A 26,736-nucleotide genomic window follows, 5' to 3' on the forward strand; every position below is an offset into this window, starting at 1 on the left:
TGGAAGCAAGGCACTTGACTTTCCATCATCTCCCTTAATGAAAGATTCTCTTGAAAGATATATAAAATCTCCCATCTCACCAAGTAGCAGATAGCACAGTATTGTAGTAACTGGGTGATCAGTCTCTTTAAAGCTCAGAGTTTAAAGTAACTACTACAGGTACTTAACTGACTCCCAAAGAACACAGCATATCATTGCAGAGAACCAAACACCATCCTTGTATAACACAGCTGGAATCACATAAATAATTAAGAATGTGTCCTTGGAAAAAAGGAAATAAGCAAAGCAAAATGAGTGACAGTTATAAATCATACTTCTATCGTTTCAGATTTTATTTTCATAATTATCTTGTCATAGAAGCAATAATCTACATTTTCAGAGCAACACATTTAAAATTGACTCATCAAAGAACTGGAAAAAATAGGAAGCACAGATTCCATACACAAATACCATATTACTCTGCCTATGTACAAATACATTCAATATATTAAATATATTTCTAGATTGATTTCACTTATAACAGAACACTGAGTATTCGATTCTGAGCGTATTCATGCAGGATTCCACTTTGGTAAAAGTGATGACATGAGTTCTGGAAAAGTTTTTCCTGCTGTAAACACACATTTCCCACTCCTGACCACACTGTCAGGATCAAGACTTCTGTACATGGAAAAATAAAGTGCATGAAGATGGAACAAGGGCTCTTTCCTGGACACCACACAGAATAACCCTGCCGTCAAAGGAATAGCCCTAAGTCTCGCTCGTTAGTTCCTAAGTGTGGGCAGGGAGGCGGGAAGAGGCTGCACTTGAAAGAAATAAAGCGTTCCATGTTGTTCCGGGTCAGCTGCCCTGCTGGTACAGAATGCACTCAATCACTCCTTATTTCTAATATGTAAAACTTAACACTTTAGTCTATAAACAAATAATTTATCAACAAATGGTCGAAGATACCTTTTAAGCGCTGCCAAATCTGTTTAGACATATGGCTGCTTAGCTCACATGAGCATGACCTCGAGACTCCCGAAGTTTCCGACGGGATCTATCGGGTGCAGCAGCAATGGCGGGCTCTCGGAAATGCGAGCACGTCATTCAGTGCACACGTCTACATGCGGCCTTGCTGGGACTGGTCAACGTTCGTCTCCGTACAATTACTGAAAATGAGCTGCTCCCCGCAGAGCTATGCAAGTAATGCGAGGAATCAAAGCATTAAGTTTGTTAGTGTCTTAAATCAGATCTTCAATAATGACTTTTGCCCAGCGCACCTGCCATAGAGGCGGCCATCCTGGCTGAGCCCTCCTCTCCCTCAGAACCAGCTGGGGCTAAAACCAGGCTTCACGATGGGCCCTGCTGTCTTCAGGGAGCAGCACACTGCACACCGGCTCTGGCAGGCCGGCTCCAGGCAGAGGCAGACGGGCGTACCACCGAGGACCACTGTGGGAGGCAGAGCCGCATGAGCGAAAAAGGAATGCTTCTCGAACAGCCTTCTACAAATACCTACGAGGACTGACATTTTGGCAGCTCACTCCCCTCAACAGAAGCACTCCGGAAACAGTTCTTCCCTTTCCAGCTACGCGTCTGCGGTATACACAGCACTGCCATCACGTTACTGTCCTGCTGCAGCTCTGGATGAATCAGAAATTATTCTGGAGGGAAGAAAGGTCTATATTCTAGATTGACAGGAACATTATCCCTTTGTTAGAACGCACAACAGTCCTCATTAGTTCCCGTTTAGCCAAGAACCAAATGCATTTGGGGACAGCCGCCATGTGTTTTTTTAGGTGGAAAAAAATGGATTTCAAAAAGGAGTTGAATATAGCTTCAAAACTTTCAGCTTACACATAAGACTTCAAACGTACCTTTTATTGGGCTAAACAATAGTGTAAGGTTCAAAACAGCATCCTGTCCCAATCTTACCTCCGAAGAGATTTCAAGATTTGATCATCTAAATGTATCTAATATCACTGGGGATAAACTTCCTTTTCAAAAAAGTTTAAAATACTACTTTAACTGAGTAAACTTCACTTTTAGCAGCAATTATTAAATAAAACACAAAGAAAATTCTGTAACAATAAATCACAAAAGCCCAAGAGAAAAGAATTTCTATCCCTAGTGTCCCTTTTGTTTAGAACATAATTGGTGGCTTGCAAATTTAAAAATCAACTGTATTAAAATGTGACAGTATATTTTTGTTAATTCCTGCTGGTATCTTAGAAAGGCTCTTATGGAAAGAAAAAAAGTGTTTTCTCATAATGGGTACTTAGGGAAATGAAGACTAAACATGGAGTCTTTATTAGCATTTTCAAAACCATGACTGAAATGAAGTCTGGATCCCCTTAGACAAGGTCCAAGTCTGTGAATGGTGTGTCAGGATTCTTCTCTTCCTTTCTGCGGCAGAGCAGGATCCTAGCACAGGCCTCCCGCATACTCATCTTCATCTTCCTCCGCAGTGGGAGCGGTGGCACCCTCTGACTTAGCCTGTGGTGCTGCGGATTTCTTCTTGATCCCCCCTCCTGGGACCACCAAACTCAGGCCCAGCTTAGCATACTGTCAATGACAAAGCATGTTCTCAATAGCCCCGTAACCCGAATCTCAACACTCCCCCTTTCAACAGCAGCGATCTGTAAAAGACAAATCTTCATTTTCTACCTCAGGAAAACCAATATGACCATTTAGATGGAAAAACCACCACAACGGAATTCACGACTGCACCGCCATCAGATGGCCTGTGACCAGGACATGACAGGTAGACAACTGGTAAAAACTTCAGTTATGTGCCACACTTAGGAATGGGAGATAATCAGGACACACAGAGTTAAGTAATACTTGCAGTGCCTACAAAATAAAGATCTGCTGAGTAAATGAAGAGTTAAACTAGGGACAAAGTCTTTAAAAATAATCACTTACAAAAGCCTACATAAGACTATATCTGGAAAAAAAACAAAAACAAAAACAGATTCCTTCTACATACATCCTTACAGAAAAACAAACAAACAAAATCAACCAACCAAACAACACTCAAGATCTCAAGCTGATCTGATACCAAATCAAATGAACAGGGGCTCAGAAGTCTACTGAAAAGTCAGAGTCACAGCTCACATTCTGCAGACAGCAGCATGTGAGGCCGTTTCTCACAGGCAGACCACTCTAATACGTAGGACAGGCTGGCAGGACAGGGACCAGCAGCTTACAATAAGTTATTGGAGGTTTAGAGACTTCATTACTAACTGGCATCACACAACCAGCTGTCACAGCAGGGGGCCTCCAACAAGTCTAAGGAATTACAAAGGCCACTACCCAATAAGCCTCTTTCAGACAGGGAAGCCTAAAATACACTTAAAGTAAGGAACCTTCAGAGGTCAAGGGGTAGTAGGAGAGGCTGAGACATGGAGCCCAGTTAAAAAATAGACACATACAGTCAACACCATTAGTTGGTGAGAGAAATGGCTATACATGCGCCTCACTGACATGTCTAAGCCTGCGGTCAAATTCAGTGCCAATGCCACATGCCTTTGTAAGCAGTGGCTGGAGGTATAAAATAGAGGGGGAAATCTCACAAGTCCATAGGAGAAAAATCATCTCACTAGAAGCCTCCACCTGTCAAAAGGAAGGACAAAAGGCACTTACATCATTGTCCATGTACTTGAAAAGCGGCGAGTTGCATACTTCGGAGACTTGGTCTTGGTCTTGCTGGTCATAGCCTTCGAGAAGCTGCTCCAGTGCAGCACAGTCTTCGCTCCCGCTGAACCCTGGGATGCTACAGCAAACGCGGGTCACAGGGCTCCACCTGCCCCCCGGGTCCTGTCTCCCATCCCCCGGGGTTCTGCCTCCCGCCCCCCAGCAGGTGTTTGCCAATAGCTGGAGACAGTCTTGTTAACAAGCGGCTAGCAGCTGCGATGCTCCAGACATCCCACAATGCACAGGACAGGCCCGAAAGCAAAGAGTTAGGCCGAAATGTCAACAAGTGCCCCGACTGGACCACACCTCCAACAAGAAATGATCTTCCCAGGGGCGCCTGGGTGGCTTAGTGGATTAAAGCCTCTGCCTTTGGTTCAGGTCATGATCCCAGAGTCCTGGGATCGAGCCCCGCATTGGGCTCTCTGCTCAGAAGGGAACCTGCTTCCCCCTCTCTCTCTGCCTACTGTGATCTCTGTCTGTCAAATAAATAAATAAAATCTTAAAAAAAAGAAAAGAAAAAAAGAAATGATCTTCCTATTACATGTAATCTGAGAACATTTCTTGACTCTTTTTTTGTTTCTTTTTTTTTTTTCTCAGAAGGCAAAGGGAACAAAATCATTCTAGTCATTCACTCCCACGAAATTCCCAGGAGAAAAACACAGGAAAGATCCCAACTTGTAAAAATCCTGCTGAAATGGTAAGTGAGTCCTCCCACCACTATGAAATTTATTAAAAACCAAAACTAGCTTCATGGCCAAGAACAGCTGTCTGAGCAGTGACCTTACACTGAGAAATAGAAATGTTTACACAGCAGAAGTCCGGCAGGGCTGCCAACATCTTACCTGTAGCTCTCCCTGACACACCTCTCGGCAGCCACGTAGTCATTTCTGTGGAGATGAACTAAGACTTGAGCAATTGTTTTCTAAAACAAAAGAGGGGATTATGGTCCAAACTGACATCTATTTATTAGTAAAGTCAATCCTGACATCTGGAATTTAACTTTTAAGAGTCCTGTTTTATCTACAGAGATTGATAAATTCTTAGGAACTTCCACAGGACACGTGAGCGAGAACACCCCGCGGCAATTCCGCTGAGCACACAAACCACCCTGTTAAATGCAGACTGTAGTCTGGGGGGTTCCGAGACGAGCCTGAGACTGCTCGCAGGTGGTCCCGATACTGCCAGTCTGAGGACCACAGCGACTAAGACAACTTAGCACACAACCACCACATGTTGTAAAGAAAATCTCTCTTAACTGTCTATATGGGTTTAATCTTCAAAAGGGAAATCCTGAAGCAGCACCTGTGACTCCACAACACTTCAGAATTATTAATAGGAAAATTAATATATTTATTTAATATAATTAATATATTTCCTATTAATAATAGGAAAAAGGTGAATGAACAAATAAAAACTTGAGATAAGAGGGACAATACTATTTATAAGCCAATCAAGGCATTAATAAGACCAAAGATGTGACTGGTAAGATCTTATTGGCAAACAGCTCTTCAAAAGGTGTTTTTCGATCTTTTTTTCTTTATTTTTCAGATGGCTTTTATTGATCTGTCCTTAAGTTCACTGAACATTTTATCATCTCCATCATCCAATATTTTACTGCAGACATTTGCTTTTTCAGTTTCAAATTTCTCATTTAGTTCATTTTTAGTTTCTATTTAAAACAAAATAAAACAAAACAAAAACACAGTCCTTTCATCCATTCATCTGTTTACTTTCGCATCTCATGGAATAGTTAAGATAGGAGCTTTGAAGTTGTGACCTGGTAATTCCCACATCTGGGTCATCTCTGGGTTGGCACTGGTTGTCTTCTGTTGGGAACTGGTGCTATTTTCCTGACTCAATCATGCTGGGTGTTCTGGGACAGTACCCCAGACACTGTAGGCGCTCTGCTGCATAGACTCTGTTACGATTCTCAGGAGAGTGTGGACGCTTTCAGCAGGTTAAGCCAGCAGTCAGGCTCAGATGCAGATTCTGCGCCCCTGTGGCGGGCGGCCGCTCCAGTCTTCAGGGCCTCTGCTGGCGGCTGCGGCTCAGCTCCAAGCAAGAGTGCTGCCAGGGAGCTGGGAGTCCTGGGTAGTGATCAAATCTTACTGCCACTCTCAAAGCCTATGCTCTGCTGCTCTGGGTCTGTCTGCCACATGCAGAGCTGGAGGGTAACCCCAGGACTTGTGTGGGCACCTGCTCATACCCACACTTGAGATTCCCTTCCCCTCCTTCCTGGGTCTTTCTCCTTGCTCTTAGCTCATTGTCCTAGCTCCTCTGACCAAAGAGATTCAGCCTCCTGCGGTGTTTCATCTGCTGCACCACTGTCACAGTCGCTGCTCCATGACTAGGGCTCACCCTCAGAGCAAAGCCAGGGGAGAAACAAGAGAAGACAAGGAGGCTGCTTTTCCCAGTCCCCCCAGTTTCGGATAGATGGGTTCCTTGGGCATTATAGCTGCTGGAGCCTCTGCTGCCCAGCTCCATGACTGGGGGCTTCTCTCAAGGAAAGCCACAAGAAAAAACAGGGAAAATGCTGGAAACCCACTCCTGTAATGGCCGCTTCTCCAAGTGCTCACTCCTCCTGCTTTTATTTTTCAGAGTTCAGAAGTTTTTGTATTTTATCCAGAAGTTTTAGTTGTAATCAGCAGGAAAGATAGGCTATAGTGGGCTTACTCCATCTCAGCCAAAATTATTTTTTAAAATATCCGTGGACTGCAGTCTTACACACATAGCTACACCAATATGAAAAATTAACAAATATAAAGCCAAAAATAAGCACTTTCAAAACATACCTTATAACAAGTTGGATAATTCTCAATCTCCTTATAAATATTTTTTTCTTTCTGAATAGAAAGTGCTGCCTCATCAAACCTAAAGACAAAATGAAGAAATGTCAAGTAAGGCAGCTCTAAATCCTCTCAAACAGAGATCACTGTTCTATTATTACAGATTCTGGCAAAAGTAAGAAGGTATCAGGCATTTTTAGCAATTGCTCTACAACACAGTTTCCATGAGCTCTGCACATCTGGCTTATCTTTTAAACTCCTGATGTGCCTGTTCATGCATCAAGCAAACAGACAAAAAACAGAAGAACTCAAGGACAGGTTACTTCAAATGGAGTAGTTTAAGTCTGGTAAAGACCATCCATTAATGCGCATCTAGCCAACTCAACAACAAACCGCTCTGCAAACTTTTGTGAAAAGTATTAGAAAAGCCCCGATTTAATCATCCCAGAGTTCTTTCCTTCCAATAAAGCCATCCAGACCCCCAAGAGCACTGCCTACCTGCTAGAGAATTCCCTCCCCCACTCTGTCCTCACTGCCAGAATCTCCACTGCAGCCTCAGTGACCCAGAGAAAACATCTACCTTTCATCCCCAACATTGGCCTCTCACCCATTTTCTTTTTCTTCCATCCCACTCAGGTGGCAGGACGAAGAGGAAAGGCATCACTAGCACTGTTCCCCCAATCCTCCAAGGCCCTCGCCCTTCCCCTTCCACTCAAGCCCAGCACACCCTAAGCAGCTCCTCACCTCTTCGTACAGGTGTATCACTGTCCCTGTCTGGGGACTCTCTTCCTGGCGTCTGACCTGTATCTAAAGAAAGTGTGTAGGCCTCACTCATCTCTCTGACCCCAAAAGCCAAAATGGCAAAAGCTGTCTGCACTGTTAGGATGCAGCAGGGGGGAAAGCTCTTTCGTGATTATATTAAAATATAAAAATGTTATACTACACTTTTCTGTGAATAATTAAGATCTGTGCACATGCATATATGCACACACACATGGTATGGCTTGGTTTAACTCAAAGGAGTTGAACTGAATTTTTGTGGACCGTGCCCTTGTAACTTACTACCTCATACAATAAGGCTTACTGGAGAAATGCATTCTGAATTTCCAAAGATCAACATGCTAAATTCTGGGAACAGGGGCGCCTGGGTGGCTCAGTGGGTTAAAGCCTCTGCCTTCTGCTCGGGTCATGATCTCAGGGTCCTGGGATCGAGCCCCGCGTCGGGCTCTCTGCTCAGTAGGGAGCCTGCTTCCGCCTCTCTCTCTGCCTGCCTCTCTGCCAACTTGTGATCTCTGTCTGTCAAATGAATTTAAAAAAAAAAAAAAAAAGTCTTTAAATTCTGGGAACAAAGCCAGTTTATAAATTGGGCATGGTAGCAGACTTCTAAGATTGTTCCCCAAGATTCTTGCTCCTCATATACACTCCTTGTACAGTCTCCTCTTGAACGCGGGCACAATCTCTGATTATGATGGAACTCACTCTTGTGAGGACAATCCTCAACTGACCTCAAGCAAAGCAGAGAGAATGTTTGGATGGGGCTAACTTAATCAGTGAGGTCTTCAAAGATCAGGGATTGAAAGTCAAGAGAGTCACTAACCTCGAAGCAGCAGCAAACTGCCATCTTATAAACCATCCGGAGGGCACAGGCCAAGGATCTACAGGCTATAGCACCTCTAGAGCTGAGAACTGCCCCTAGCCAATAGCTAACGAGAAAACATGGGTATGTGTCCTCTGGCTGCAAGGAAAGGAATCCTGCCAACAACCAGTGAGCCTAGAATAAGATGGCAGTCATACCAGACCAGACGCCTGGGTCCGGCCTGGTGAAACCCTGAGCTCAGGACCCAGCTATATTGGGCCTGGACTTCTAACCTGTAGACCTGGGAGCCGGTAAGTGATACTGTTTAAAGCTGTTAGGTTCGCGATTATTTGTCATACAGAAAAGGAAATTAATATGAAGGATTATATATACCTGTATCATTTGTAATTATGACCATGAGCTTATCCCAGACTATTTTATAAACATTATACCGGGACATAAACATCCAGATGACATCATTCTAGTAGAAATCTTAATGTTTTGAATTTTTCATATATTTAAGTATAAAGTCTGCATTCTTCCCACATGACTTAATTATTTCCTTGGCATAAAAATAGCATTTCCATGTGCTAACAGCTAGCGAGCAAAACAGCCATCTAAGAGAAATATTTACGTGTAATAAAAAAAAAAATCAATGAGCTTGACTAAAAGTCCATGAAACTGACATATAAAGCCAACTGTTTTCAACTGTATCCAGGAAATTATTCATAAGTTATTATAATGAAACCCAGAGGTAATTCTTAATACTCCTAACAAAATAAAATACATGTGATTTTGCTAAAAAAAGAATAAATTGTTTTTATCTTCCTGTAATTAAAATGTAAGGCCCACAAAAATTATGTGCATACGACAGGAAATTGTCACAGGACTTCATACAACCCAGCTTTCATATCTCCCTCACCATGACTCAAAACCCATCCTCTGGCCCCAACTGCCTCCTAAAGTCTGGAACATATGTTTAGCTACCTATAAAACTTTCAGCCCACATCATATTGCCAACTAAGTTTATCAACCCAATAAACCTTGGCATGACAATGGACAGGACAAAATTAAGTAAGATGGAAACCCAGTAATTATACAGGATTAAACTAGTACCTAGTCCACATAACACATACTCAGGCCTCCCTAAGTTTAGTATCTAGTGACTGTCTCAGTCAACTGGTAAGAGTCTGAGAGCCTTAGAAGTGGGGAGTCAGCTGGGGTTGGGGGAGTGGTTAAATGACAGAGAAGTCAGACTCTCCCCCTTGTTGGGAATCATGACAAAGCTCTGGAAAGCTCTGGATTTGGTTACCTAGTGCTAACCACACAGTGTTGTCAACCAGCTCAGCTGCCACAAAACTTCTCTGGAAGGCATAGGAATGTAGTCTCTGCTTAGATCAATCGGAAAGGCCTTTTCAGGGAGGGAACAAGGGCACTGGTACGGACTGATTTAAGACCCCACAGATGCAACCTAATTAAGTCTGACTCACTTTTGAATTATGGCTCTCTGAAAATGGGGGAAGAGCAGGAGACTAACACAAACATATTAAATAGGTTATTTAATTTTGCTACACTAGTTATAAACTACTGTTAAGTTAGCATTAAATATTACTGTAAAAATATAAGCATATTATCTCAACGTAACAAACATAAAATTTTAAATTGCATACTATGCTATTAGATATTTCTGTGAAAGCACAAAATTACTGTTTTCTTTTAGACAAATGGCAGCCCCAATTAAGATTATAAGGATAATATATATTCAAAATACTCAAATATCACATAAATTTTCTCAGTTATCTATTAATAAAAATCCTCCAGGTCTTTCTCACTCTGCACTACAAAAATTCATGTGACACAAAACAAACTGAGGGTGGCCGGGGCGGGAGGCAGGGTGGTGGGGTTATGGACATTGGGGAAGATATGTGCTATGGTGAGTGCTGTGAAGTGTGCAAGCCTGGCGATTCACAGACATGTACCCCTGGGGCTAATGATACATTATATGTTTATAAAAAAATTTTTAAATTATTAAAAATATAAATAAATAAAATAAAATAGCAAAAAAAAAAAAATCATGTGACAGCTGATTTATAATTCTTTCATACTATTCATACCCAGTGGTAGTTTTCAAATATCAGATTCCTTAACACTGCTGAATAAATTTATATCAATTTTTATATTATACAACTTGAATTATTTCTGTAATTTTTTTTCAAAACATTGCATGAAATACTATCATTTTACAATGCATTTTTACTAAAAATGAAAAAAAAAAAGCAAAAAACAAATTCACAAAGTAAATAAAAGATGCACTGGTTGCCCTAGATTTACAAATGTCCACCTTTCCAGCATCTCCATACCACTCTCCACAACTGTGAATAATACTTGGCATTTGTTCTAGAATAATGGTTCTCATTACACACATTACAAGCAATCAGTACCTTCTGGGAATGACAGTGGCTACCACCACTCCATGGTGGAGCTTTCCAGAGGAATATGACTGTGTAGCTGGAAAACACTGCTCAGCTACCATCCTGGGGAGGTCCTGGCCCCCCTCCTCCCCTTTGCTACTCCCCCTACAACCCAGCTTTAGATAATCTCAGTCTGGAAAACAGAAGCGGAGCAGATGCAAAAGCAGAAAGACCCTAGGAAAGCGGAGGCAGAGTCCCTGCCTATACAGAGGGGAGGCTTACTTTTTGCCCCTACCTCCAACTTACGCTTCTTAGGCCTTCAGTAGTTAAGGGGACTCAGGCCCTAAAAAGACACTGGGGAACTCAGGGGAGGACCATTAGGGGAGTGGATGAGAAAAGGAGATGAAAGTATGTCAGAACGTGCCTGTCTGCCCTAAAATTAGTAAAGTTCAGGATACCATTCCCTGTTTCTACATGTGTAAAACCCTGCTCAAAGGGTCAGACTCTAGGAACTATTTTAAAGTTCAGCTTTTCTGTAACACCTGGGACCATCACCACAAACATCTCTGGTTTTGTAAGAAACCCTTCCAGCGGAGCGCCTGGGTGGCTCAGTTGGTTAAGCGTCTACCTTCGGCTCAGGTCATAATCTCAGGGTCCTGGGATTGGGCCCCATGTCGGGCTCTCTGCTCAGCAGAGAACCTACTTCTCCCTTTCTTCTTCACTCACTCTCCCATTCGCTATCTCGGTCTCCCTCTCAAATAAATAAATAAAATTTCAAAAAAAGAAAGAAAGAATGAAAGACACACTTTCAGGGACTAACGTGAACTTACTCTACCACCATTTATAAGTTGAGAATTGCCACAGTTAGCATTCCAGTTGTTTGGATTTCTAGGAAGCCAAGAGAATTAAGACAGATAAAGGTAATGACCCAAGGCTGATATGTATAAATTAAATTATGACTCATGGCTTAATACAAAAGTCCTAATTTAAAAACAAAATAAAAGCACTATTCCGTTTAGACCAACAAAAAAAACCAAATCAGTGTAACGAAGTCTTATGAAATAGTCCATCTAAATACCAACATGCACGAGTTACTAATTCTATTATTTATTCTGATGCCACTTTATTTTAGAATCTGTAGTCCTCATTAAGACAACATTTAATTCAGTCTCAGAGAGGGGTCAATAGATTCTTTATTCATTTGTTTTTTGGTTCCTTCACAGAATTATCTTGCATCTCTTCTGTCACTAGGGAAGTAGAGACACATGTTAATGAAAAAACCTATCTTCAAACTTCGAGTTTTCTTTGTTTACCTTAAATACAACTAAATGACATCTTGGCAAACAGAATTTTATGAATGGCAGAAAATGTTTCCTAAGCTTAAATTAAGGTAAAGTAAAAAACAAAGGAAAAATCAATAGGATTCTAGGTTTCTGGGGTCCAACTACTAATGCCTTAAGTCATATGTTGAAAGGACGAAAAAACAAACACCAAATACCCTATTTAAAGACACTACTTGATTGGCGGGCAAGAACCTGTCAGTTTTCGTGGGTGAGCACTTAGGGTAGCTTGTTATCTATGCTTATACAGATATTTCTCCTCAAGAAAAACACATTGTAACTTAACCTAATAACATGAAAAAAACTGCTCTCGTGCTGCCCAGCCAGACTGTAACCAATAAAAACACAATGCATGATACATTTTGGCATCAGATTAAGAAAAACAGCAAATTCTGATATTTAATATTCTACCTTGTAGACCTCACTCTTTCTGCTAGGCAGCCCGGTGTGCCTATGGCTCACACCAAAAAGATTAACAAGCCTTTCCCCAAATCACTTCACAGTTCCAAATGGGGACCGAAGGGTTACCTGGACACACAGGAACACGGTTATGGAAATCTTACCTGCGTCCTCGTACCAGCAGTCTGGAGGCTTTTCCTAGTAATTCAACCGCCTGTCGTAAGCGTTCCTCATTCTGAAGGAATCAAAGAGAAGAAACTATTGGCTGCTTTAATCTAGGAATCTTTTTTCCTCCCAATAGTTATTTGATAAATAAGTAACAGCATTTGATCAAGATGGCGGGGGGAGGGGTGGAATACCAAAGCTGTTAATCCATTTTATTCACTAATCAAAAAATACAGTTGAATTATGAGCACAGAAAATTTTTACAAAGCAGCCACGGCATTTCTCTATTTTCCTACATGCTGTGGATCTGAACACTCTAAGTATACAAAGGAAAACAAATTCAAACTTACTTCAAACACATTAGCTGTCTGTTGATATAACTGTACAGCTTTTTCTGGATCTACATTTTCTATAAGCCTATAGTAGACAAGAAAATGGGACTTATATGAGAAATAGAAAACTTATTTTTCAAAGGTCTTTAGTAAGACAAACAGCCAAGGGCTTCTATGCAGAGAGCTGTGTCCACACTCACTTGCCGGCTCGCTCCAATGCCATGGCTGCTGTGTCGGGAGTGCCATTTTCTAGGTACATCATGCTGGCTTTCTCAATCAGCTGAACGGCCTCAGGGAGTTTCTGCATCTCCTTCAGGCAAAGGATACAGGACAGAGCAGTAAATGCATCAACTTAAATGTAACATTAACAAACTGAAATTCATTTTATTCCTAATTCATGAAAGTAGATGATTCACAATGTTATACAACAACAAATATATTTAAGATGAAATACCTTCACATGGTTACTGTTCCCCATCAAAGCCTCCTTCAGCCAAACTAAAAAGGTATTGGTTAATTTCTACACTGAGTTCATCACTTTAGAATTTCAGAAGAACTATACAAATGGTAGAACCAAAATGCTTGCTATTAACTTGTTTTCTAAGATTTGTAATTCTTTGAGTGTTTACTGAGTCCCTACTACATATAAAGCTCATGGCAATGGCTTTGAATCCCTACCACATATAAAGCTCATGGTCATGGCTTTGAACTGGCAGCTCAAGGGCTGTACCTCATTTCCAAGTGCATCTTGCTTCAGTAGTTTGAAATCAGATCCTTTCACAAAGGTTCTGTTCTATGGCTTCCTACTTTTAAAAAAGATCACAAGCTAAGACATCAGTAGGCTTGTGGGTTGGGGCTGAAGAGCAGCTGTCCTGGGAGGCATGATGCCTCCTGGCAGCGGCCGCACATCTCCCCACTCCTAACTGCCCTCCACACCTGGGCCCACCTCCTGCACACCAGTTACTCTCCATGCCCTGAGCTCATCTGAGCCTGCAGCACTCTTCCAAGACGAGTGCCACCAACACACCAACTCTGTGTCTTACTATGAAATCACAGATCTCGATATCCTGTGGTCCTTACAACATCTCCATATCAAAACTCTTCTTAAAAAAGGAACAAAAGTCATTTAAAAGCTAGACAAAGCTTATAGACATTATCTACTTGGAATTGCCATCCTAGATCTTAAAGAAGGCTCCATATCGACAGCTCAAGGGTTGTTTTCAAGTCTGACTATTCAGTACCTGAGTTGACAAATTCTTTATGATACCAAACTGGCTGGTCTCACTCTTACTGACTTGCACATTTAACTTTTTTGTTATTTAGTTATGGAGTAAAAAAGGATGGGCTGTCTTCTTAAAAGTTACACTATTTTATATGCTTCACCACGTTCTTGTAGCATGCCAAAATCATCAAGAAGACAATAAAAATATGCCTATTTTCTGTGGTCTGTGTGCTTTCGTCACCTTACCACTTCTGTGGAGCAAACAAGATATAAAATCTAACAGCTGTAGAGGTTGGTCCAAACGGTGTCTTCCACTCTGCCTCCTTCTACATACTATCACGTCCTAAGCCTTGCTGGGGGATGAATATCAAGGTCTGTATGACAATCTGATGGAAATTTGAACCCACAGAATTGACACTGGGCCACGTAGCTCAGGACCTCTAATGCTGTTGAGGACTGTGCAAAGGCATTTAATATAAATATAAGAGCATACCAGAAAGCATTTTCTCTTGTCTTCTCCCCTATCCACTAGGTTTATTTTTTCTTCATTCAAAGTAGTGCCTTCAAATTCTCAAATTAAACAGACACTACAGCAATGGAAATTATAAAGACTTTTGATGAAGACTCAAGTCTTAGCACAGCTGTTAGAATATAAACTGAAGCTGTGAGGATTATATATTACAGTGTTCCCGCATTTTTGTACCTTAAAGGAATGTATCCTAATAATAAGCACAAAGTACACCAAGACGACAAGAGCCATCTGGGAGCTTCCTAGGAGTTCTCAGGGGGAACGGGGACAACAGAAGGTCAGGGCACATACCTAGCTCCTTTGGCTACAAAAGAAATGCTAGTTGCTGAGAAACTGCTGCTGATAACCTGGCGTGCATTACTTAATATCCACCTGGTTGTACATTTTATCCAGAAAAGGTTTATTCCAATGGCTATGTAACAGTTTCTTATAATGAAGCATCAAAATACACTTAAATATCCTATTATTAAAAATTTAGAAACTGCCATTTTTGTTAAGCAATATGCAATAAACATTTTTACACATCAATTTTTGCTATCTCTTTACAAGAGAGTCACAGAATTGGAATTCTTGGCTATGAAAATTCTCAAGGCCGTTGATATATATTATCAAAGTAGTTTTTTAAATGACAGTAGAAAATCAGCATTTAAAAAGTTAAATGTAAAGAGCAGGAGAACTGTGTGTAGAGCATTATCTCAATCTATGTGTGTATATATGTGAAAATGTATGTACGTAGAAAAATAACTAGAAGGGAAAAAAACCTAAATACATTACTAACATTTTTTGGCATGTTCTACAATGACCACTTAAAAAAATATCAGCAAGATTATAAAAGTCACAGTAATTAAAAAAAAAAAAAAACAAGTTATACTAAAGTGCAAATTCTTAAAACAACGCTTTATAATAAATAATTCAGATAGCTTTTAATACATTAGTGAACATAAAAATGGAAAGGAAATGTTCGATTTCAATTGCTACTTGGCATACTTGGGAGAGTGAATGTCATTAAATGCCATAAAGTAACGTTTTTTCTTACCACAACAGGATATCAATTCCCAGCCTGCTTTTAAGAAGCAGAAATATGAAAAGTGGCTCAGGTACATGAGCCAAACTATTTCACTCAACAAGAATCAGAATTAAATAGCCAATGCCAACTTTTATAAAACAAGCAAATATTTCTTCTTTCTATAACCCAAGGGTAGTAAAAAATACATATATTTGTAAATTTTTACTACATTACAATGTCCTGAAGTTCTCAGAAGTAGGGAAATCTCTCACATAGTTTTTTGTCTAGCAACAGTCCCCTGGTAGAAAGCTTAGAAACTTACTCAATACATTCTCTTAAATTTCACCTTTAAAACTCCCTATCAAGACACATACAATGTACCCTTGGGTCTGATTAGCATTACTTTGGAAAAGAAATCTTACCAACTCTCACCTTACAGCTAGGAGAGTTTTCAACCTCCACACAAATTTACTTTAACACCTTGTAGTTATTAATTTATTTTACCTACAGAACAGTTGTGGCACATTACTGACCTTCAACATCATGCCAGCTTGCTCATAAGCTCTGCAAAGAGAATACAATTTCTCAGATGAGATGATAATGAAATAAGGGGGAGGAGAAACCTTCTACCACAGATATGAGAAGTTATGTCAATTAAAACTGGCTCAGGCACTACATATTGCTTTAGGTTTTTAATAACATTTTATTTTCTTTTCATTTTCGTGAGCAATGATGCCTTGGAAACAACAGACAACTGAGTTAAAGGGATTTTTATTTTGCAGATGCAAAATTGAGTAAATCTCAGAAAGGTTAAAGGACTTTCTATCTGCAAACCTATATCCAAGTTTTGAAACAAGTAAATACCCTCCACAAAAGCAGGAGAAAGACTGTTTGTCTCCACAAGGGCTATTATTAACTATCAAGAAAGAGGGAGAAAAAAAATTCTAACTTACTTGTTTCTTCATAGGTTATTGGAGAAAATAGTCCTAAAAATATTTGGTGAATTGAATGTAAACACTGTATAACTTAGTTAGGAGGCACTTAGTTTCTAAGGGTCAGGTAAAGACCAAAACAAATGGAAATGATTATTTTATTTAAATCGATACAAAATAATTTACTATCAATGGATTTATAACTTAGAAAAAATTTACTGACCTATGGAAAAACAACATTTAAAACATTATCTCTAAATACATGAAAAAAATGGAAAATATTTACTTACTTGGCAGCATGAAAAAGACTGAATGGATGTAACAAAGTCAAAATTAAGGAAAAAAAAACCGAATCAACAGTTTCCAAAGATCTACTATTTAAAAAACATGGTCATCTCCCCTTGCTGGTTCTAAAAGACAAATCTTACAATCAGATGAAGCAAGCATTTCACACCTGTTGATGTCTCTCACAACTACCTAATTCACAAAAACACTGAGGAAACACCACATAGATTTTTAAGCTATGTCTACTGACCATTAATCTGAAAAGTGTCACTGTAATGCAAAGTTATTATAACCATAATTTGGAAATGAGATAAAATTGACATTTTTTACTTAGTAAGTTTTAAAATACGTCAGGAAAATTTATTGCTTTAAAATATTTAAAAATCTTTCTTTAAATACCTAAGAAAGACTATATTTTTAAAATATTTATTGAGCAGTTTATATATTTCTAATACCTCCACTACTGTTTCATTTTCAGCACCTATGTACTTCCCTCACTTCATCCCAAGGAAAACCAGCATCAAGCAAATGCAGAAACAAAAGAAATAAACTCTCAAATACAGCTCTGCAAAACAGTGTGAACCTTATGATTAAAAGTCTCTCTGTAAATGCTCCTTCAGAGTCTAAATACAAAATTTTTCTAATTTTCTAATTTCTAATTTTCTAATTTAATAGCACTGTAGTCCACATGTAGCAAATTTCTAACAAAAGAAAACAATGAGCTTCTGTCCAAATCATCAAATTGTTGAATTTCTTTATAAAGGTTGAAAAAGATACGCCCTGTTATTCTCATGGGCAACAGCTTCTCTCAGGCAGGCATCTTTTGCTTGCTCAAACTGTTTGGCATTTTTAAAGGCAACAGCTGAAACAGAACAATAACAACACAAAACAGACTTTCTAGTCCATTGTTAAAAAAACTTCCAATCAATCGTTACCAAAATCTGCATCATGTAGGAAGCATTAGAAAATACCCTTATTTTAATCAAATGTGTTAAGTGTTATACAATGCTACTTTGTCCTAAAGAATTTTCTTACAACTTTTTGATTACCAATAACTTAGAAGTACTTTCAAAAGTCTGGTGTTTTGTTCTGTCAAACTGTATATTGCTGGCAATAAATCATTGCCGCTTCCACGCAAAACCAAGTCTTTTTAACAGCAGCACCTAAGCTTTGAGAAACTAGGATTGCATCAGTCAAACCAATACTCTGAAAGAACAGGTCCTGTCCCTAAAGACAGCACCTTACTTCACCAGTTTCACATTTAATCATAAAAACAGCACTTTAGCTACAGCTTATTCCATCTTTGAAATTATTTAGAAATGGAAGACCAATAAATACATTCAACATTTGTAAAATAAACCCTCCTTTGGCACAATCTTTAAATAAATGCCTAAAATATTAATAATGCATTTCTTTTACATAAAGCTTTTATGCTGTTTAGTGGGTTTCTATGTAAATGACATCTCCAGTGTCCAGAGAGCTAAAATATATTGCTCACTGTTGTAAAAATGTCATTACCAGGGCAAAACAATAAGGAGTGACCCTAAAATAGGATCTTCCAGATTTTGGAAAACTTGCTAAGAGTTGTTTACAAATAAGTAAAAAAGGATACTGTATAAAAAATTTTTTTAAACTCAAACTCTTAAAATTCTCTTTAATAAAACATTGAAAATAAACAAACTATTGAACTATTTTCATCCCTGGACTTTCACATTTTGCTTTAAAAAATGATTTTAATGATTAAATATATTTTGCATAACCCCTTAAAGAAAATAAACAAAGGATGATTTAATGGGAAAATATGACCTGAAATATGTATTTATGAAAGCAACTCATGGTCTTAGATGCTTGTAAAACAAACCTGTGATAAATTTCCCTCACGAGATTTGCAAAATGTTGTCCCTAGTTACAAAAGCGTTCCTGTGTAAGGTGTCCATAGAATCCACATGAACTTTGAACTTTTAATAATTTTTCTTTTAAATAGGACAAATAATTTGCATAATTTGACAGAGAGAATTTAGTCAGGATTTAAATTTAAGTGTTAAAGACTCATTAGCTTTCTATTTACCTGATTTCTTTATTCTCTGGCAGCATACTGAAACTAAAGTCTACTAAAAGCACACTATGTAGGTGGTCTCTGTGTTAGGCTAACAAACGTGATCTGAGCGGTGCTGGAACACAACTGCAAATGTGTTCAGAGTACTTCAAACACTGCATTATGCTTTGTATCCCAAATAATGATGCATATGCTGAAAGCTGTCATTTCATGAGTAAATGCTAAATTTTTAGTAAGGTCCTTCTCTGTTGCATATTGCAGATTATTTTTATCTTATATACAGATAAATTTATTCAAATATTTATATAGCTTAACACTTCACGAACATTTATCAGCCTATCTCAAAAGTGCAGTTCTTGAAAAAAACATGTGCCAAACACACAAAGAATTTGCAGATCTGCTCAGAATAAGGCTAAATTAAAAAATAAAAAGTTAACAAAGAAAAATCTTTATTCTATTATAGGAAGTGTAATAGAGGTCTATGGCAAAAACTCCTGGAAATAGTATGCAACTGACTAAAGTTCAAGAATAATACACAAACAGCGGAGAAAAACCTGCAGCTATCTACTGCCAACCCTCCCCACCACCGCTCTCACGAGAGAGCTGCAGGTCACCGATCTCTAACTCAGCCCTCAACACAGCTGAAAATAACAACTGGGAGAAAAGCAAGGGCTTGGGCAGGTTTGTTTAACTGTTAAAATCTCACAGAAAGCATGAAGTGTAAGTATTTTGCCAAGACGTAGTTCTCAGCCTATGTTAAGACTACATACTGGAGTCACAGGACTACCATCACACGTACCTGCTTTTCCATACTCAGAAGCGGCACTGTCATAATCTGGTTTCCATTTTAAAAAACCAGTTTTCAGGCTAAAATGAAAAGAAGACACATTCAACTGACGTTCCCAACCACATTTCTTAAGTCAGAATCCTGCTTTAATGGCTTTGTAGGTGATTTTTTAAAAGACACCTGTGCGAAGTCCCCACCCCGCCCACCTCCACCCAAATTCATTTACAATGAAACAGGCTCACCATTTTCCCTCTCTGTATCACAGACGTGATTTTCTCCTTTTGAAATGTCTGCATAATAGCCAAGCACAGCAAAAATTCTTAGTGCATGGTCCCCGGGCCAGCATTACTAGGAAATGTGCTAAAAATGTAAACTTCTCCCGACCCAGACCTACAGAACCACAAACTCCAGGGTGGCAGCAGCCATCAGGGTACAACAAACCCTGAGGTGCATTAAAGCTTGAGACCCTCTGAAGCACGGCATCAAGCAAGCAGTTGGATTCCTGAGACAGAAGCTCAGGAGAGGCTCGAGTTATTAACTTAAGAACCACTAGTGTATGCCACACCAGGGACCTAGCTAAGATCTACCAGGGAGATCTTAAGAGAGTGACCTGCAAGATTGCAGAATACAAACGTTTAGGACAACGACACAGGAAGCCAGCAAACCAGGTTCAGAATTAGCCACCAGTGAACAGGAAGCGTAGCCAGAAAGATGAGAATGTTATGAAAACAATAGAAGCTGCTTTCCAGGATCACTACTGGTTTATCAGATGTCAAAGCAAAAGACCATCAATTTTGAGTCGTTATCTTACTTGCTCTTTCTTTAATATTTTATTTTTTTTTTAAATAATTTCAAACTTTCAGTGTAAAGTAACCCAGTGACCATCAAACTTAGGTGCGCCTAAGAACTGCTAAATAAATGCCATCTCAAATTCCAAATTTCAATGCAATTAGTGAAAGCCAGCTTACATGTAACGCCGTAAGGTGCTTCAAAGGAGCACCTTAACTGAAAGACACAGAATCCCCAATAGCCCTCAAAAGTACGCCTTTGTTTGTGACAGTTGTGTGAACCGCCCAGAAGTTCTAACTTTTAAGCAACATTTTTTGGCAATTAAACATATTTAACAGGGCGCCTGGGTGGCTCAGTTGGTCAAGCATCTGCCTTCAGCTCAAGTCATGATTCCAGTGGCCTGGGATGGAGCCCCCGCATAGATTTCCCTGCTCAGTGGGGAGCCTGCCTCCCATTCTCTCACCCCTGCTTGTGCTATCTATCTCTGTCAAATAAATAAATAAAATTTTTTTAAAAAAGTATATTTAACATCTGTGTTTGCATATATACTAGGATCCAAACGTGTGAGCAATTTTTAAAGCTTACCAAGAACATTATTGCTCAGAAAAATAAAATCCTTAAATAGCAGTCTAACCCACAAAACTGGGTACAAAATTCTAATCTACAAACAAAATTCTAATCCCCCACCCCTACCCTAAGGGTTCATTATAATCTATATATTAACATAATTTCTTAAACCCCACCCAAAACACAATACAGTCAGTTGTCTAACATGCTACACATGGAAAGAACTAGAGATTTTAAAATATAGCAAATCATCCCCAGTCAACTAAACACCTCTAATAAGAAAGAGAGAAGGCATTCTAGTTAATTTAATGGCTCTCTTAGTCGTTTTGATATTTTGGTCAAGAGTCAATAAGGAAATTCTGTTGAGCTCAACAGACCAATTTCCATAGGACCAAAACCCACAAAACCACTATTTGCTAGAGGGGCTTGATTAAAATTACAAAACTATCTGGAAATATTGAACCATATTACCACTAGAAAACAGAGAAAAACCCATTCTTCTCTCCTAAGCTCCTGGCTCATTTTTCCTGTCATCTACTAACAACTCTGTCTAGAGGCACTTCAAACATAACACACTCAAGCCTGAACCCAATACCCACCTTCCCCATCCCTACCTGCCCATCATGTTCACACTTCAATATCCCCTATCTTAGCTAAAGGTCTCCTCTCCACGTCATCTCCTAAATTGGAAACCTAAGAGTCAAGTTTTTCCCTCCATATCCAGTCAAGTCATTAAAGCCTACCAATTCTATCTGACAGACGTCATCCAATCTTGCCTCTTCTATTGTTGCTTTTTTTTTTTTTTAAGATTTTATTTATTTAAACAGAGAAAGAGAGTGAGCACGAGCAGGGGAACAGGCAGAGGGAGAAGCAGACACCCTGCTGAACACGGAGCCCAAGAGACACCATGCTCTTGTTCTCAGGACCTGGGGGATCATGACGTGAGTCAAAGGCAGACTGAGTCACACAGACACCCCTTGTATTGTTACTTTTCTTTTTTTTAAGATTTTATTTATTTATTTGATAGAGAGATCACAAGTAAGCAGAGAGGCAGGCAGAGAGAGGGGGAAGCAGGCTCCCTGCTGAGCAGAGAGCCCGATGCAAGGCTGGATCCTAGAACCCTGGGATCATGACCTGAGCTGAACGCAGAGGCTTTAACCCACTGAGCCACTCAGAGGCCCCTTGTATTGTTACTTTAATTTGAACCCTCATCGTGAGCCTACTAAACCCTCATGGAAATTCACCTTTCCTGCCTGCCCTTCTCTTCCATTTCTCCCACCTTGAGGATATTAATTCTTCCTTACTTTGTATACCCACTGAAACTGCATACCTCTATTCTAACATTTAGTATTTTATTTTTACTCATCTGAGGACTTGTATGCCCGCCTGTGAATTCTAAGCTCCTGAGTTAAGGACTACTTTTGGTTGCCTTAATAACCCCAGTGGCTGGGTCAAAGACACACTTACTGAATATGCCAAAGTTCTCACTTTCCTCTCCCACTGTACATTCTCCATTTTGCTGCTGCACTTCCTTCACCACAAAAAAACCTAACCCGGTCCCACTGGTTATATGATCCCCAGAAAAGCTAAGGTTCAGGACCATCTGAGGAGCAGCCCCTTCATGATGGGACCCCAACTTCTCTGCTCTAGCTCATCCGCTGGCACTTCAACTACTCTACATTAACTATTCTCCTCTCATACTTTCTGGCCTGTGGATATACGACGTCCTATCCATAGATTCTGTCTCATAGGATTTGCCTTCTGTCTAAAAAAATCTCCTATTTTCCAAGGCCCTGTTCCAAAATACCACTTCTGGGAAATCTTCCTCAATTCCACCAGACAGAATAAACTTCTCCCCCCCACGCGCATTCTACCAAAGCAAAGTTAACACAGCTTTATTATGGTCCTTATTAAACAAACTACCCTAATACTTTTTTTTTTTTAAGATTTTTTTATTCATCCATTTGACAGAGAGAGATCACAAGTAGGCAGAGAGGCAGGCAGAGAGAGAGGGAAGCAGGCTCCCTGCTGAGCAGAGAGCCCGATGCAGGGCTCGACCCCAGGACCCTGAGATTATGACCCGAGCCGAAGGCAGCGGCTCAACCCACTGAGCCACCCAGGCGCCCCTATCCTAATACCTTTATGTTTGCTCCCAGTAAAAAAAAAAAAAAAAAAAAAAAAGTAAGATTGTTGTAGGAATCTCCTGCACCAAAAGAGCTCCAGGATCTTACACACTGCCTGGAAGGGGTAATACAGTATAACAAAAAGAACTGGAATTTCTTCCCCTGTTCAAAAACTGGCGCTGCCATCTTTCAACTGTGCGGCCTTGGGCAAGTCATCATAAGGCTTGTCCAGGCCTCACCTCTTCTGTAGGTCGAAAGTTGTAAAGATCTCAGATCAGGTATAAAGCATCTAACACACAGCACCACACAGACTTTTTACGGTCTCTAACTGCCGAATAAAAATTCGTTGCAGTAATGACACTGAGGAGGAGGGGAGTGTTCAAAGGCCTGACTGGGGAGGATCAGTTCAATTCCGCGAATATCTGTTGGGTGCCTACTACGTACGGTATCAGAAGCTTGGGAGACACATAAAATGACTGAGGTGGCGCAAACCCCAGGACCCGAATACTAGGACGCGACAAAAGCCCCCCGGAATTTTCAGGGTACATCTGTATCCCCTTTCCCAACGCGAGAGTCTTTCAGAGCGCTGGTTCTCAGCAAGGCGATTTTCTCCGGGTGCACAGGGCAGTCGCCGCCACGGATCACGCGGTCCGGAGTGCCCACACCAAAAGGAGCAGAGCCTCCAGCCCACAGACCCCAGGAGAGAGTGGGGACGACTTCCGGCGGGGAGACCCAGTCCGCTTCCGGAGGTGCAGCAGGCCCCGCCCCGGCCCCCAGGCCGCAGCCCACGGGAAGCCACCGCCTTCAGGGCTCGCTCTCCCGGGCCCTCCCTCCAACTCCCGGACCAGGCCATCTTGGGGCACGGACCCAGCGGACCCTGTCTGAGACGCCCACTCACTATTTCTCTGCTTTGGCGAGATGCTCCAGCCCCTCATTTATCTTCTGAGCTGCCATCTCGAAGGTCCGGGCCCTGACGAGGAGGGGGAGAGCCCGGCTGAGGAGGCGTGGGAACGCCGAGGTGAAAGCCGGGACGGTGCCGTAGCCCCGCCGCTACGGGGGCCCGTAGGGCGCAAATCTAATGCGGCAAAGTAGTGTCGGGAACCAGTAGGGGCGCAGCTCTGGCACACACTGCGCAGGCGCAGAGCGCCCGTTTTCACCTGAGCCTTGGGCGTTTAGCGCAAGCGCCGTGGGTACCGAGGGCCGTTCCTGCCTGCAGTCGCTCAGTAAATATTTATTGAGCACCTAATATGTCCCTGGAACTTTTCCAAGCACCAGGAAATCAGTGGGGAGTACAATAGACCAAAAAAATAAAAAATAAAAAATTCCCGCCCCCGTGGAGCTTTGCTTTTCTATTCACGTGAAACACGTTGGTGCTATAATTTATTACACTTACTCCATAGCTGGAATGGTGCTCATTCATCCTGCCTTTGAGCGCCAACTGTATGCCAGTCAGTAAGCAAAACAGACTATCAGTCTCGTTTACTGCCAAATAATCACCGGACACACAAATTGTAGTGAGGGCTTTGAATGAAAAGTTCAGGGAGTTCGGATCTTTTGCAGTGCTCAAGCAGGGATAACAGCCAGTAATACTCCTGGCTCAGTGGATCCCTCACAGTTATTGCAATACCCACATAGATGATTCCTGCAATGCCTACTCGCCTCTTGGATTCTCACCCCCACCAACTTCCCAGGATCGCTCCCTCGACCTTATTACTAGTAACTGTGTGCCTTCCACTATGTCCATTTCAGGCAGCCCACTTGAACTACCTCCTCTCATTCCTGCTCGCCCTTCCTAGTGTCAGCAATTCTCACTTTCAACAGAGCTCCGTCCGTTTTCCTGTTCTTCTGTTCTTATTCACACTTCCCTCTTCACCCAGCAGAGATCTCATGTTCCATCATTCTAGCTACCCTGTGGTAGCGAAGCCTCAACCTCCTTGGCCCTCTCTATCCCTCCTTCTCTCCCTGTCTGGAAAAGCCCCAACTCTCCACCCACTCTGGAACTGCTCTTGAGGAAGGAAACGCGGCTGGAGAAAAAACAAACTAGCCTGTTAACATGACTCAATTTAACGATCATAAACATCAAGGAGGTCTTTGGTCTTTGCTGCTGAGCAACTGTACTTCATTTTCCTGTCAAATTACTCACCCACTCACTTGGATGGCCATTCACACCCTCTTTCTCCTCCAAATTCCCACACAATCTCCCCGCCCGCCTGCCAACTCTTACATAGGAGAGTGCCGAATCCTAACCACTAGACCACCAGGGATCTTGTTTCATAGGAAATAGCAACTGAAGAGATATCTTGCTTTTGGCCTCATCAGCCCATCTGCCAGTGACCTGTATCTATGCCTAAATAGTCTTCCTTTTCTCTAGTGAACATCTCTCTCATCTGTCCTCATGTCCTTATTTAGTCTCACGGGGGTGAGCACCATCGATGCACAAGGCTTACCGTCATCCTCCCATTGTCTAGCTCGAGCCACCTCATATGAAGGCACACCATTCCCAGAGGGGGAAGTGGAAGCTATAGGCCTCCTGGAACCAACTCAAAATCACTTCTGCCACTTTTATTGCTCAAAGCAAATCATGAGGCAAGTCCAGACTCGAGAAGTAGGGACATGAAGGGGTACAGAATATTGTGATTGTGACTTCCAGCTCATCATAGCTCTGTAATAACTGATTCGGTTATAAGGGAACTGGGGACTTTATCAAGAAACAGTGACATTTTACATTTTTAGGTGAAATTAGATTTAACATCCCCCCCCCCCCAGTGCCATCAACCCCCGAAACCACTCAAAGTGCCAGAAATGTTTCTAAGGGATCTCCACCAAAAGTCCCTAGCCTCCTCCTCACGCTCACTTGTTCACACATTCACTTATTAAATGTTTTCTGAGCACCCACTCTTTTCAAGGTGCTGTTCCTATACACACAGGACCCAATGGTAAGCAAGAAAACATAGGGGAGAAAGAATTGTCTTCCTCTACCCATCTTAGATTCTCCATCCGGGGCACTGTAAATTAGACTGGCAAAGACAGATCAACAGGAGGAAAGCATACAGACTTATGTAATACAAGTTTCACAGGACACAGAGACCTCCTAAGGAAATGAAGACCTGTGAAAGTGGTTAAACCTGAATGTGGTTATGCTAGGTTTGATGAAGGGGGAAAAGTTGTGGGAAACATGACAGGACAAAGGATATGAGTTAAGGGTAGTAAACTGAAGGAAACCTAGCAAGGACTGTTCATTCAGCATCCCTTCACCGTCTGAGATAAGGAAGGTCCTCTTTTCCAGGTATGAGAGGACGTCTCTCATAGGACGCCTGATGGGATTAGGACATGCTCCCCCAAAATATGTCACTTTGGTTTGTTGAATATTTTAAGCCAAGGAAGTTTGAGCAAACAACAGAAGCAGGTAGAGCACTCTGACCTCCCCTGCCCATTGCCCTTCTGCCCTGAAACAGGTCATAAACCCTCATGTGGGAACGGCCTCCCTACACCTGGAAGAAAGCAACATGCTTCTTGCCAAAGATGGAGGAACACGGAAGAATCTGAACACGCAGGACTTGCTAAGCTCCTTCCACTTTACCGCCCTTACCTTCCACTCCTTGTCATATTCCTCGGTGCCTGCCCCTCCTCACTGAACCCAGCATGAAAACACACAGGTGTAGTTCTCTGGGTCTTCATTTCCTTATGAAGTCTCCCATGCCATGTAAAACTTACATGAAATACACCTGTATACTTTTATCCTGTTAATCTTTGTTT

At 41.1% G+C, this 26,736-nt stretch overlaps 1 protein-coding gene across 1 annotated transcript; it reads right to left on the reverse strand.

Annotated features, from left to right (window-relative positions):
• Positions 1–301: 301 nt before the first annotated feature.
• On the reverse strand, positions 302–24,041 carry NAPG (NSF attachment protein gamma). Its single transcript, XM_059409178.1, has 12 exons — positions 23,879–24,041; positions 19,514–19,581; positions 17,436–17,520; positions 16,664–16,681; positions 15,975–16,005; positions 12,885–12,994; positions 12,703–12,769; positions 12,352–12,422; positions 6,468–6,546; positions 4,518–4,597; positions 3,625–3,754; positions 302–2,544 (listed from the first exon to the last, which is right to left on the reverse strand). Exons 1-12 carry the CDS (start codon positions 23,932–23,934, stop codon positions 2,404–2,406), a joined length of 936 nt encoding a protein of 311 aa, XP_059265161.1. The 5' UTR covers positions 23,935–24,041; the 3' UTR covers positions 302–2,403.
• Between the last annotated feature and the right edge of the window lie 2,695 nt (positions 24,042–26,736).

Source organism: Mustela nigripes, chromosome 8 (assembly GCF_022355385.1).
Source record: "Mustela nigripes isolate SB6536 chromosome 8, MUSNIG.SB6536, whole genome shotgun sequence".
Taxonomy (NCBI): Eukaryota; Metazoa; Chordata; class Mammalia; order Carnivora; family Mustelidae; genus Mustela; species Mustela nigripes.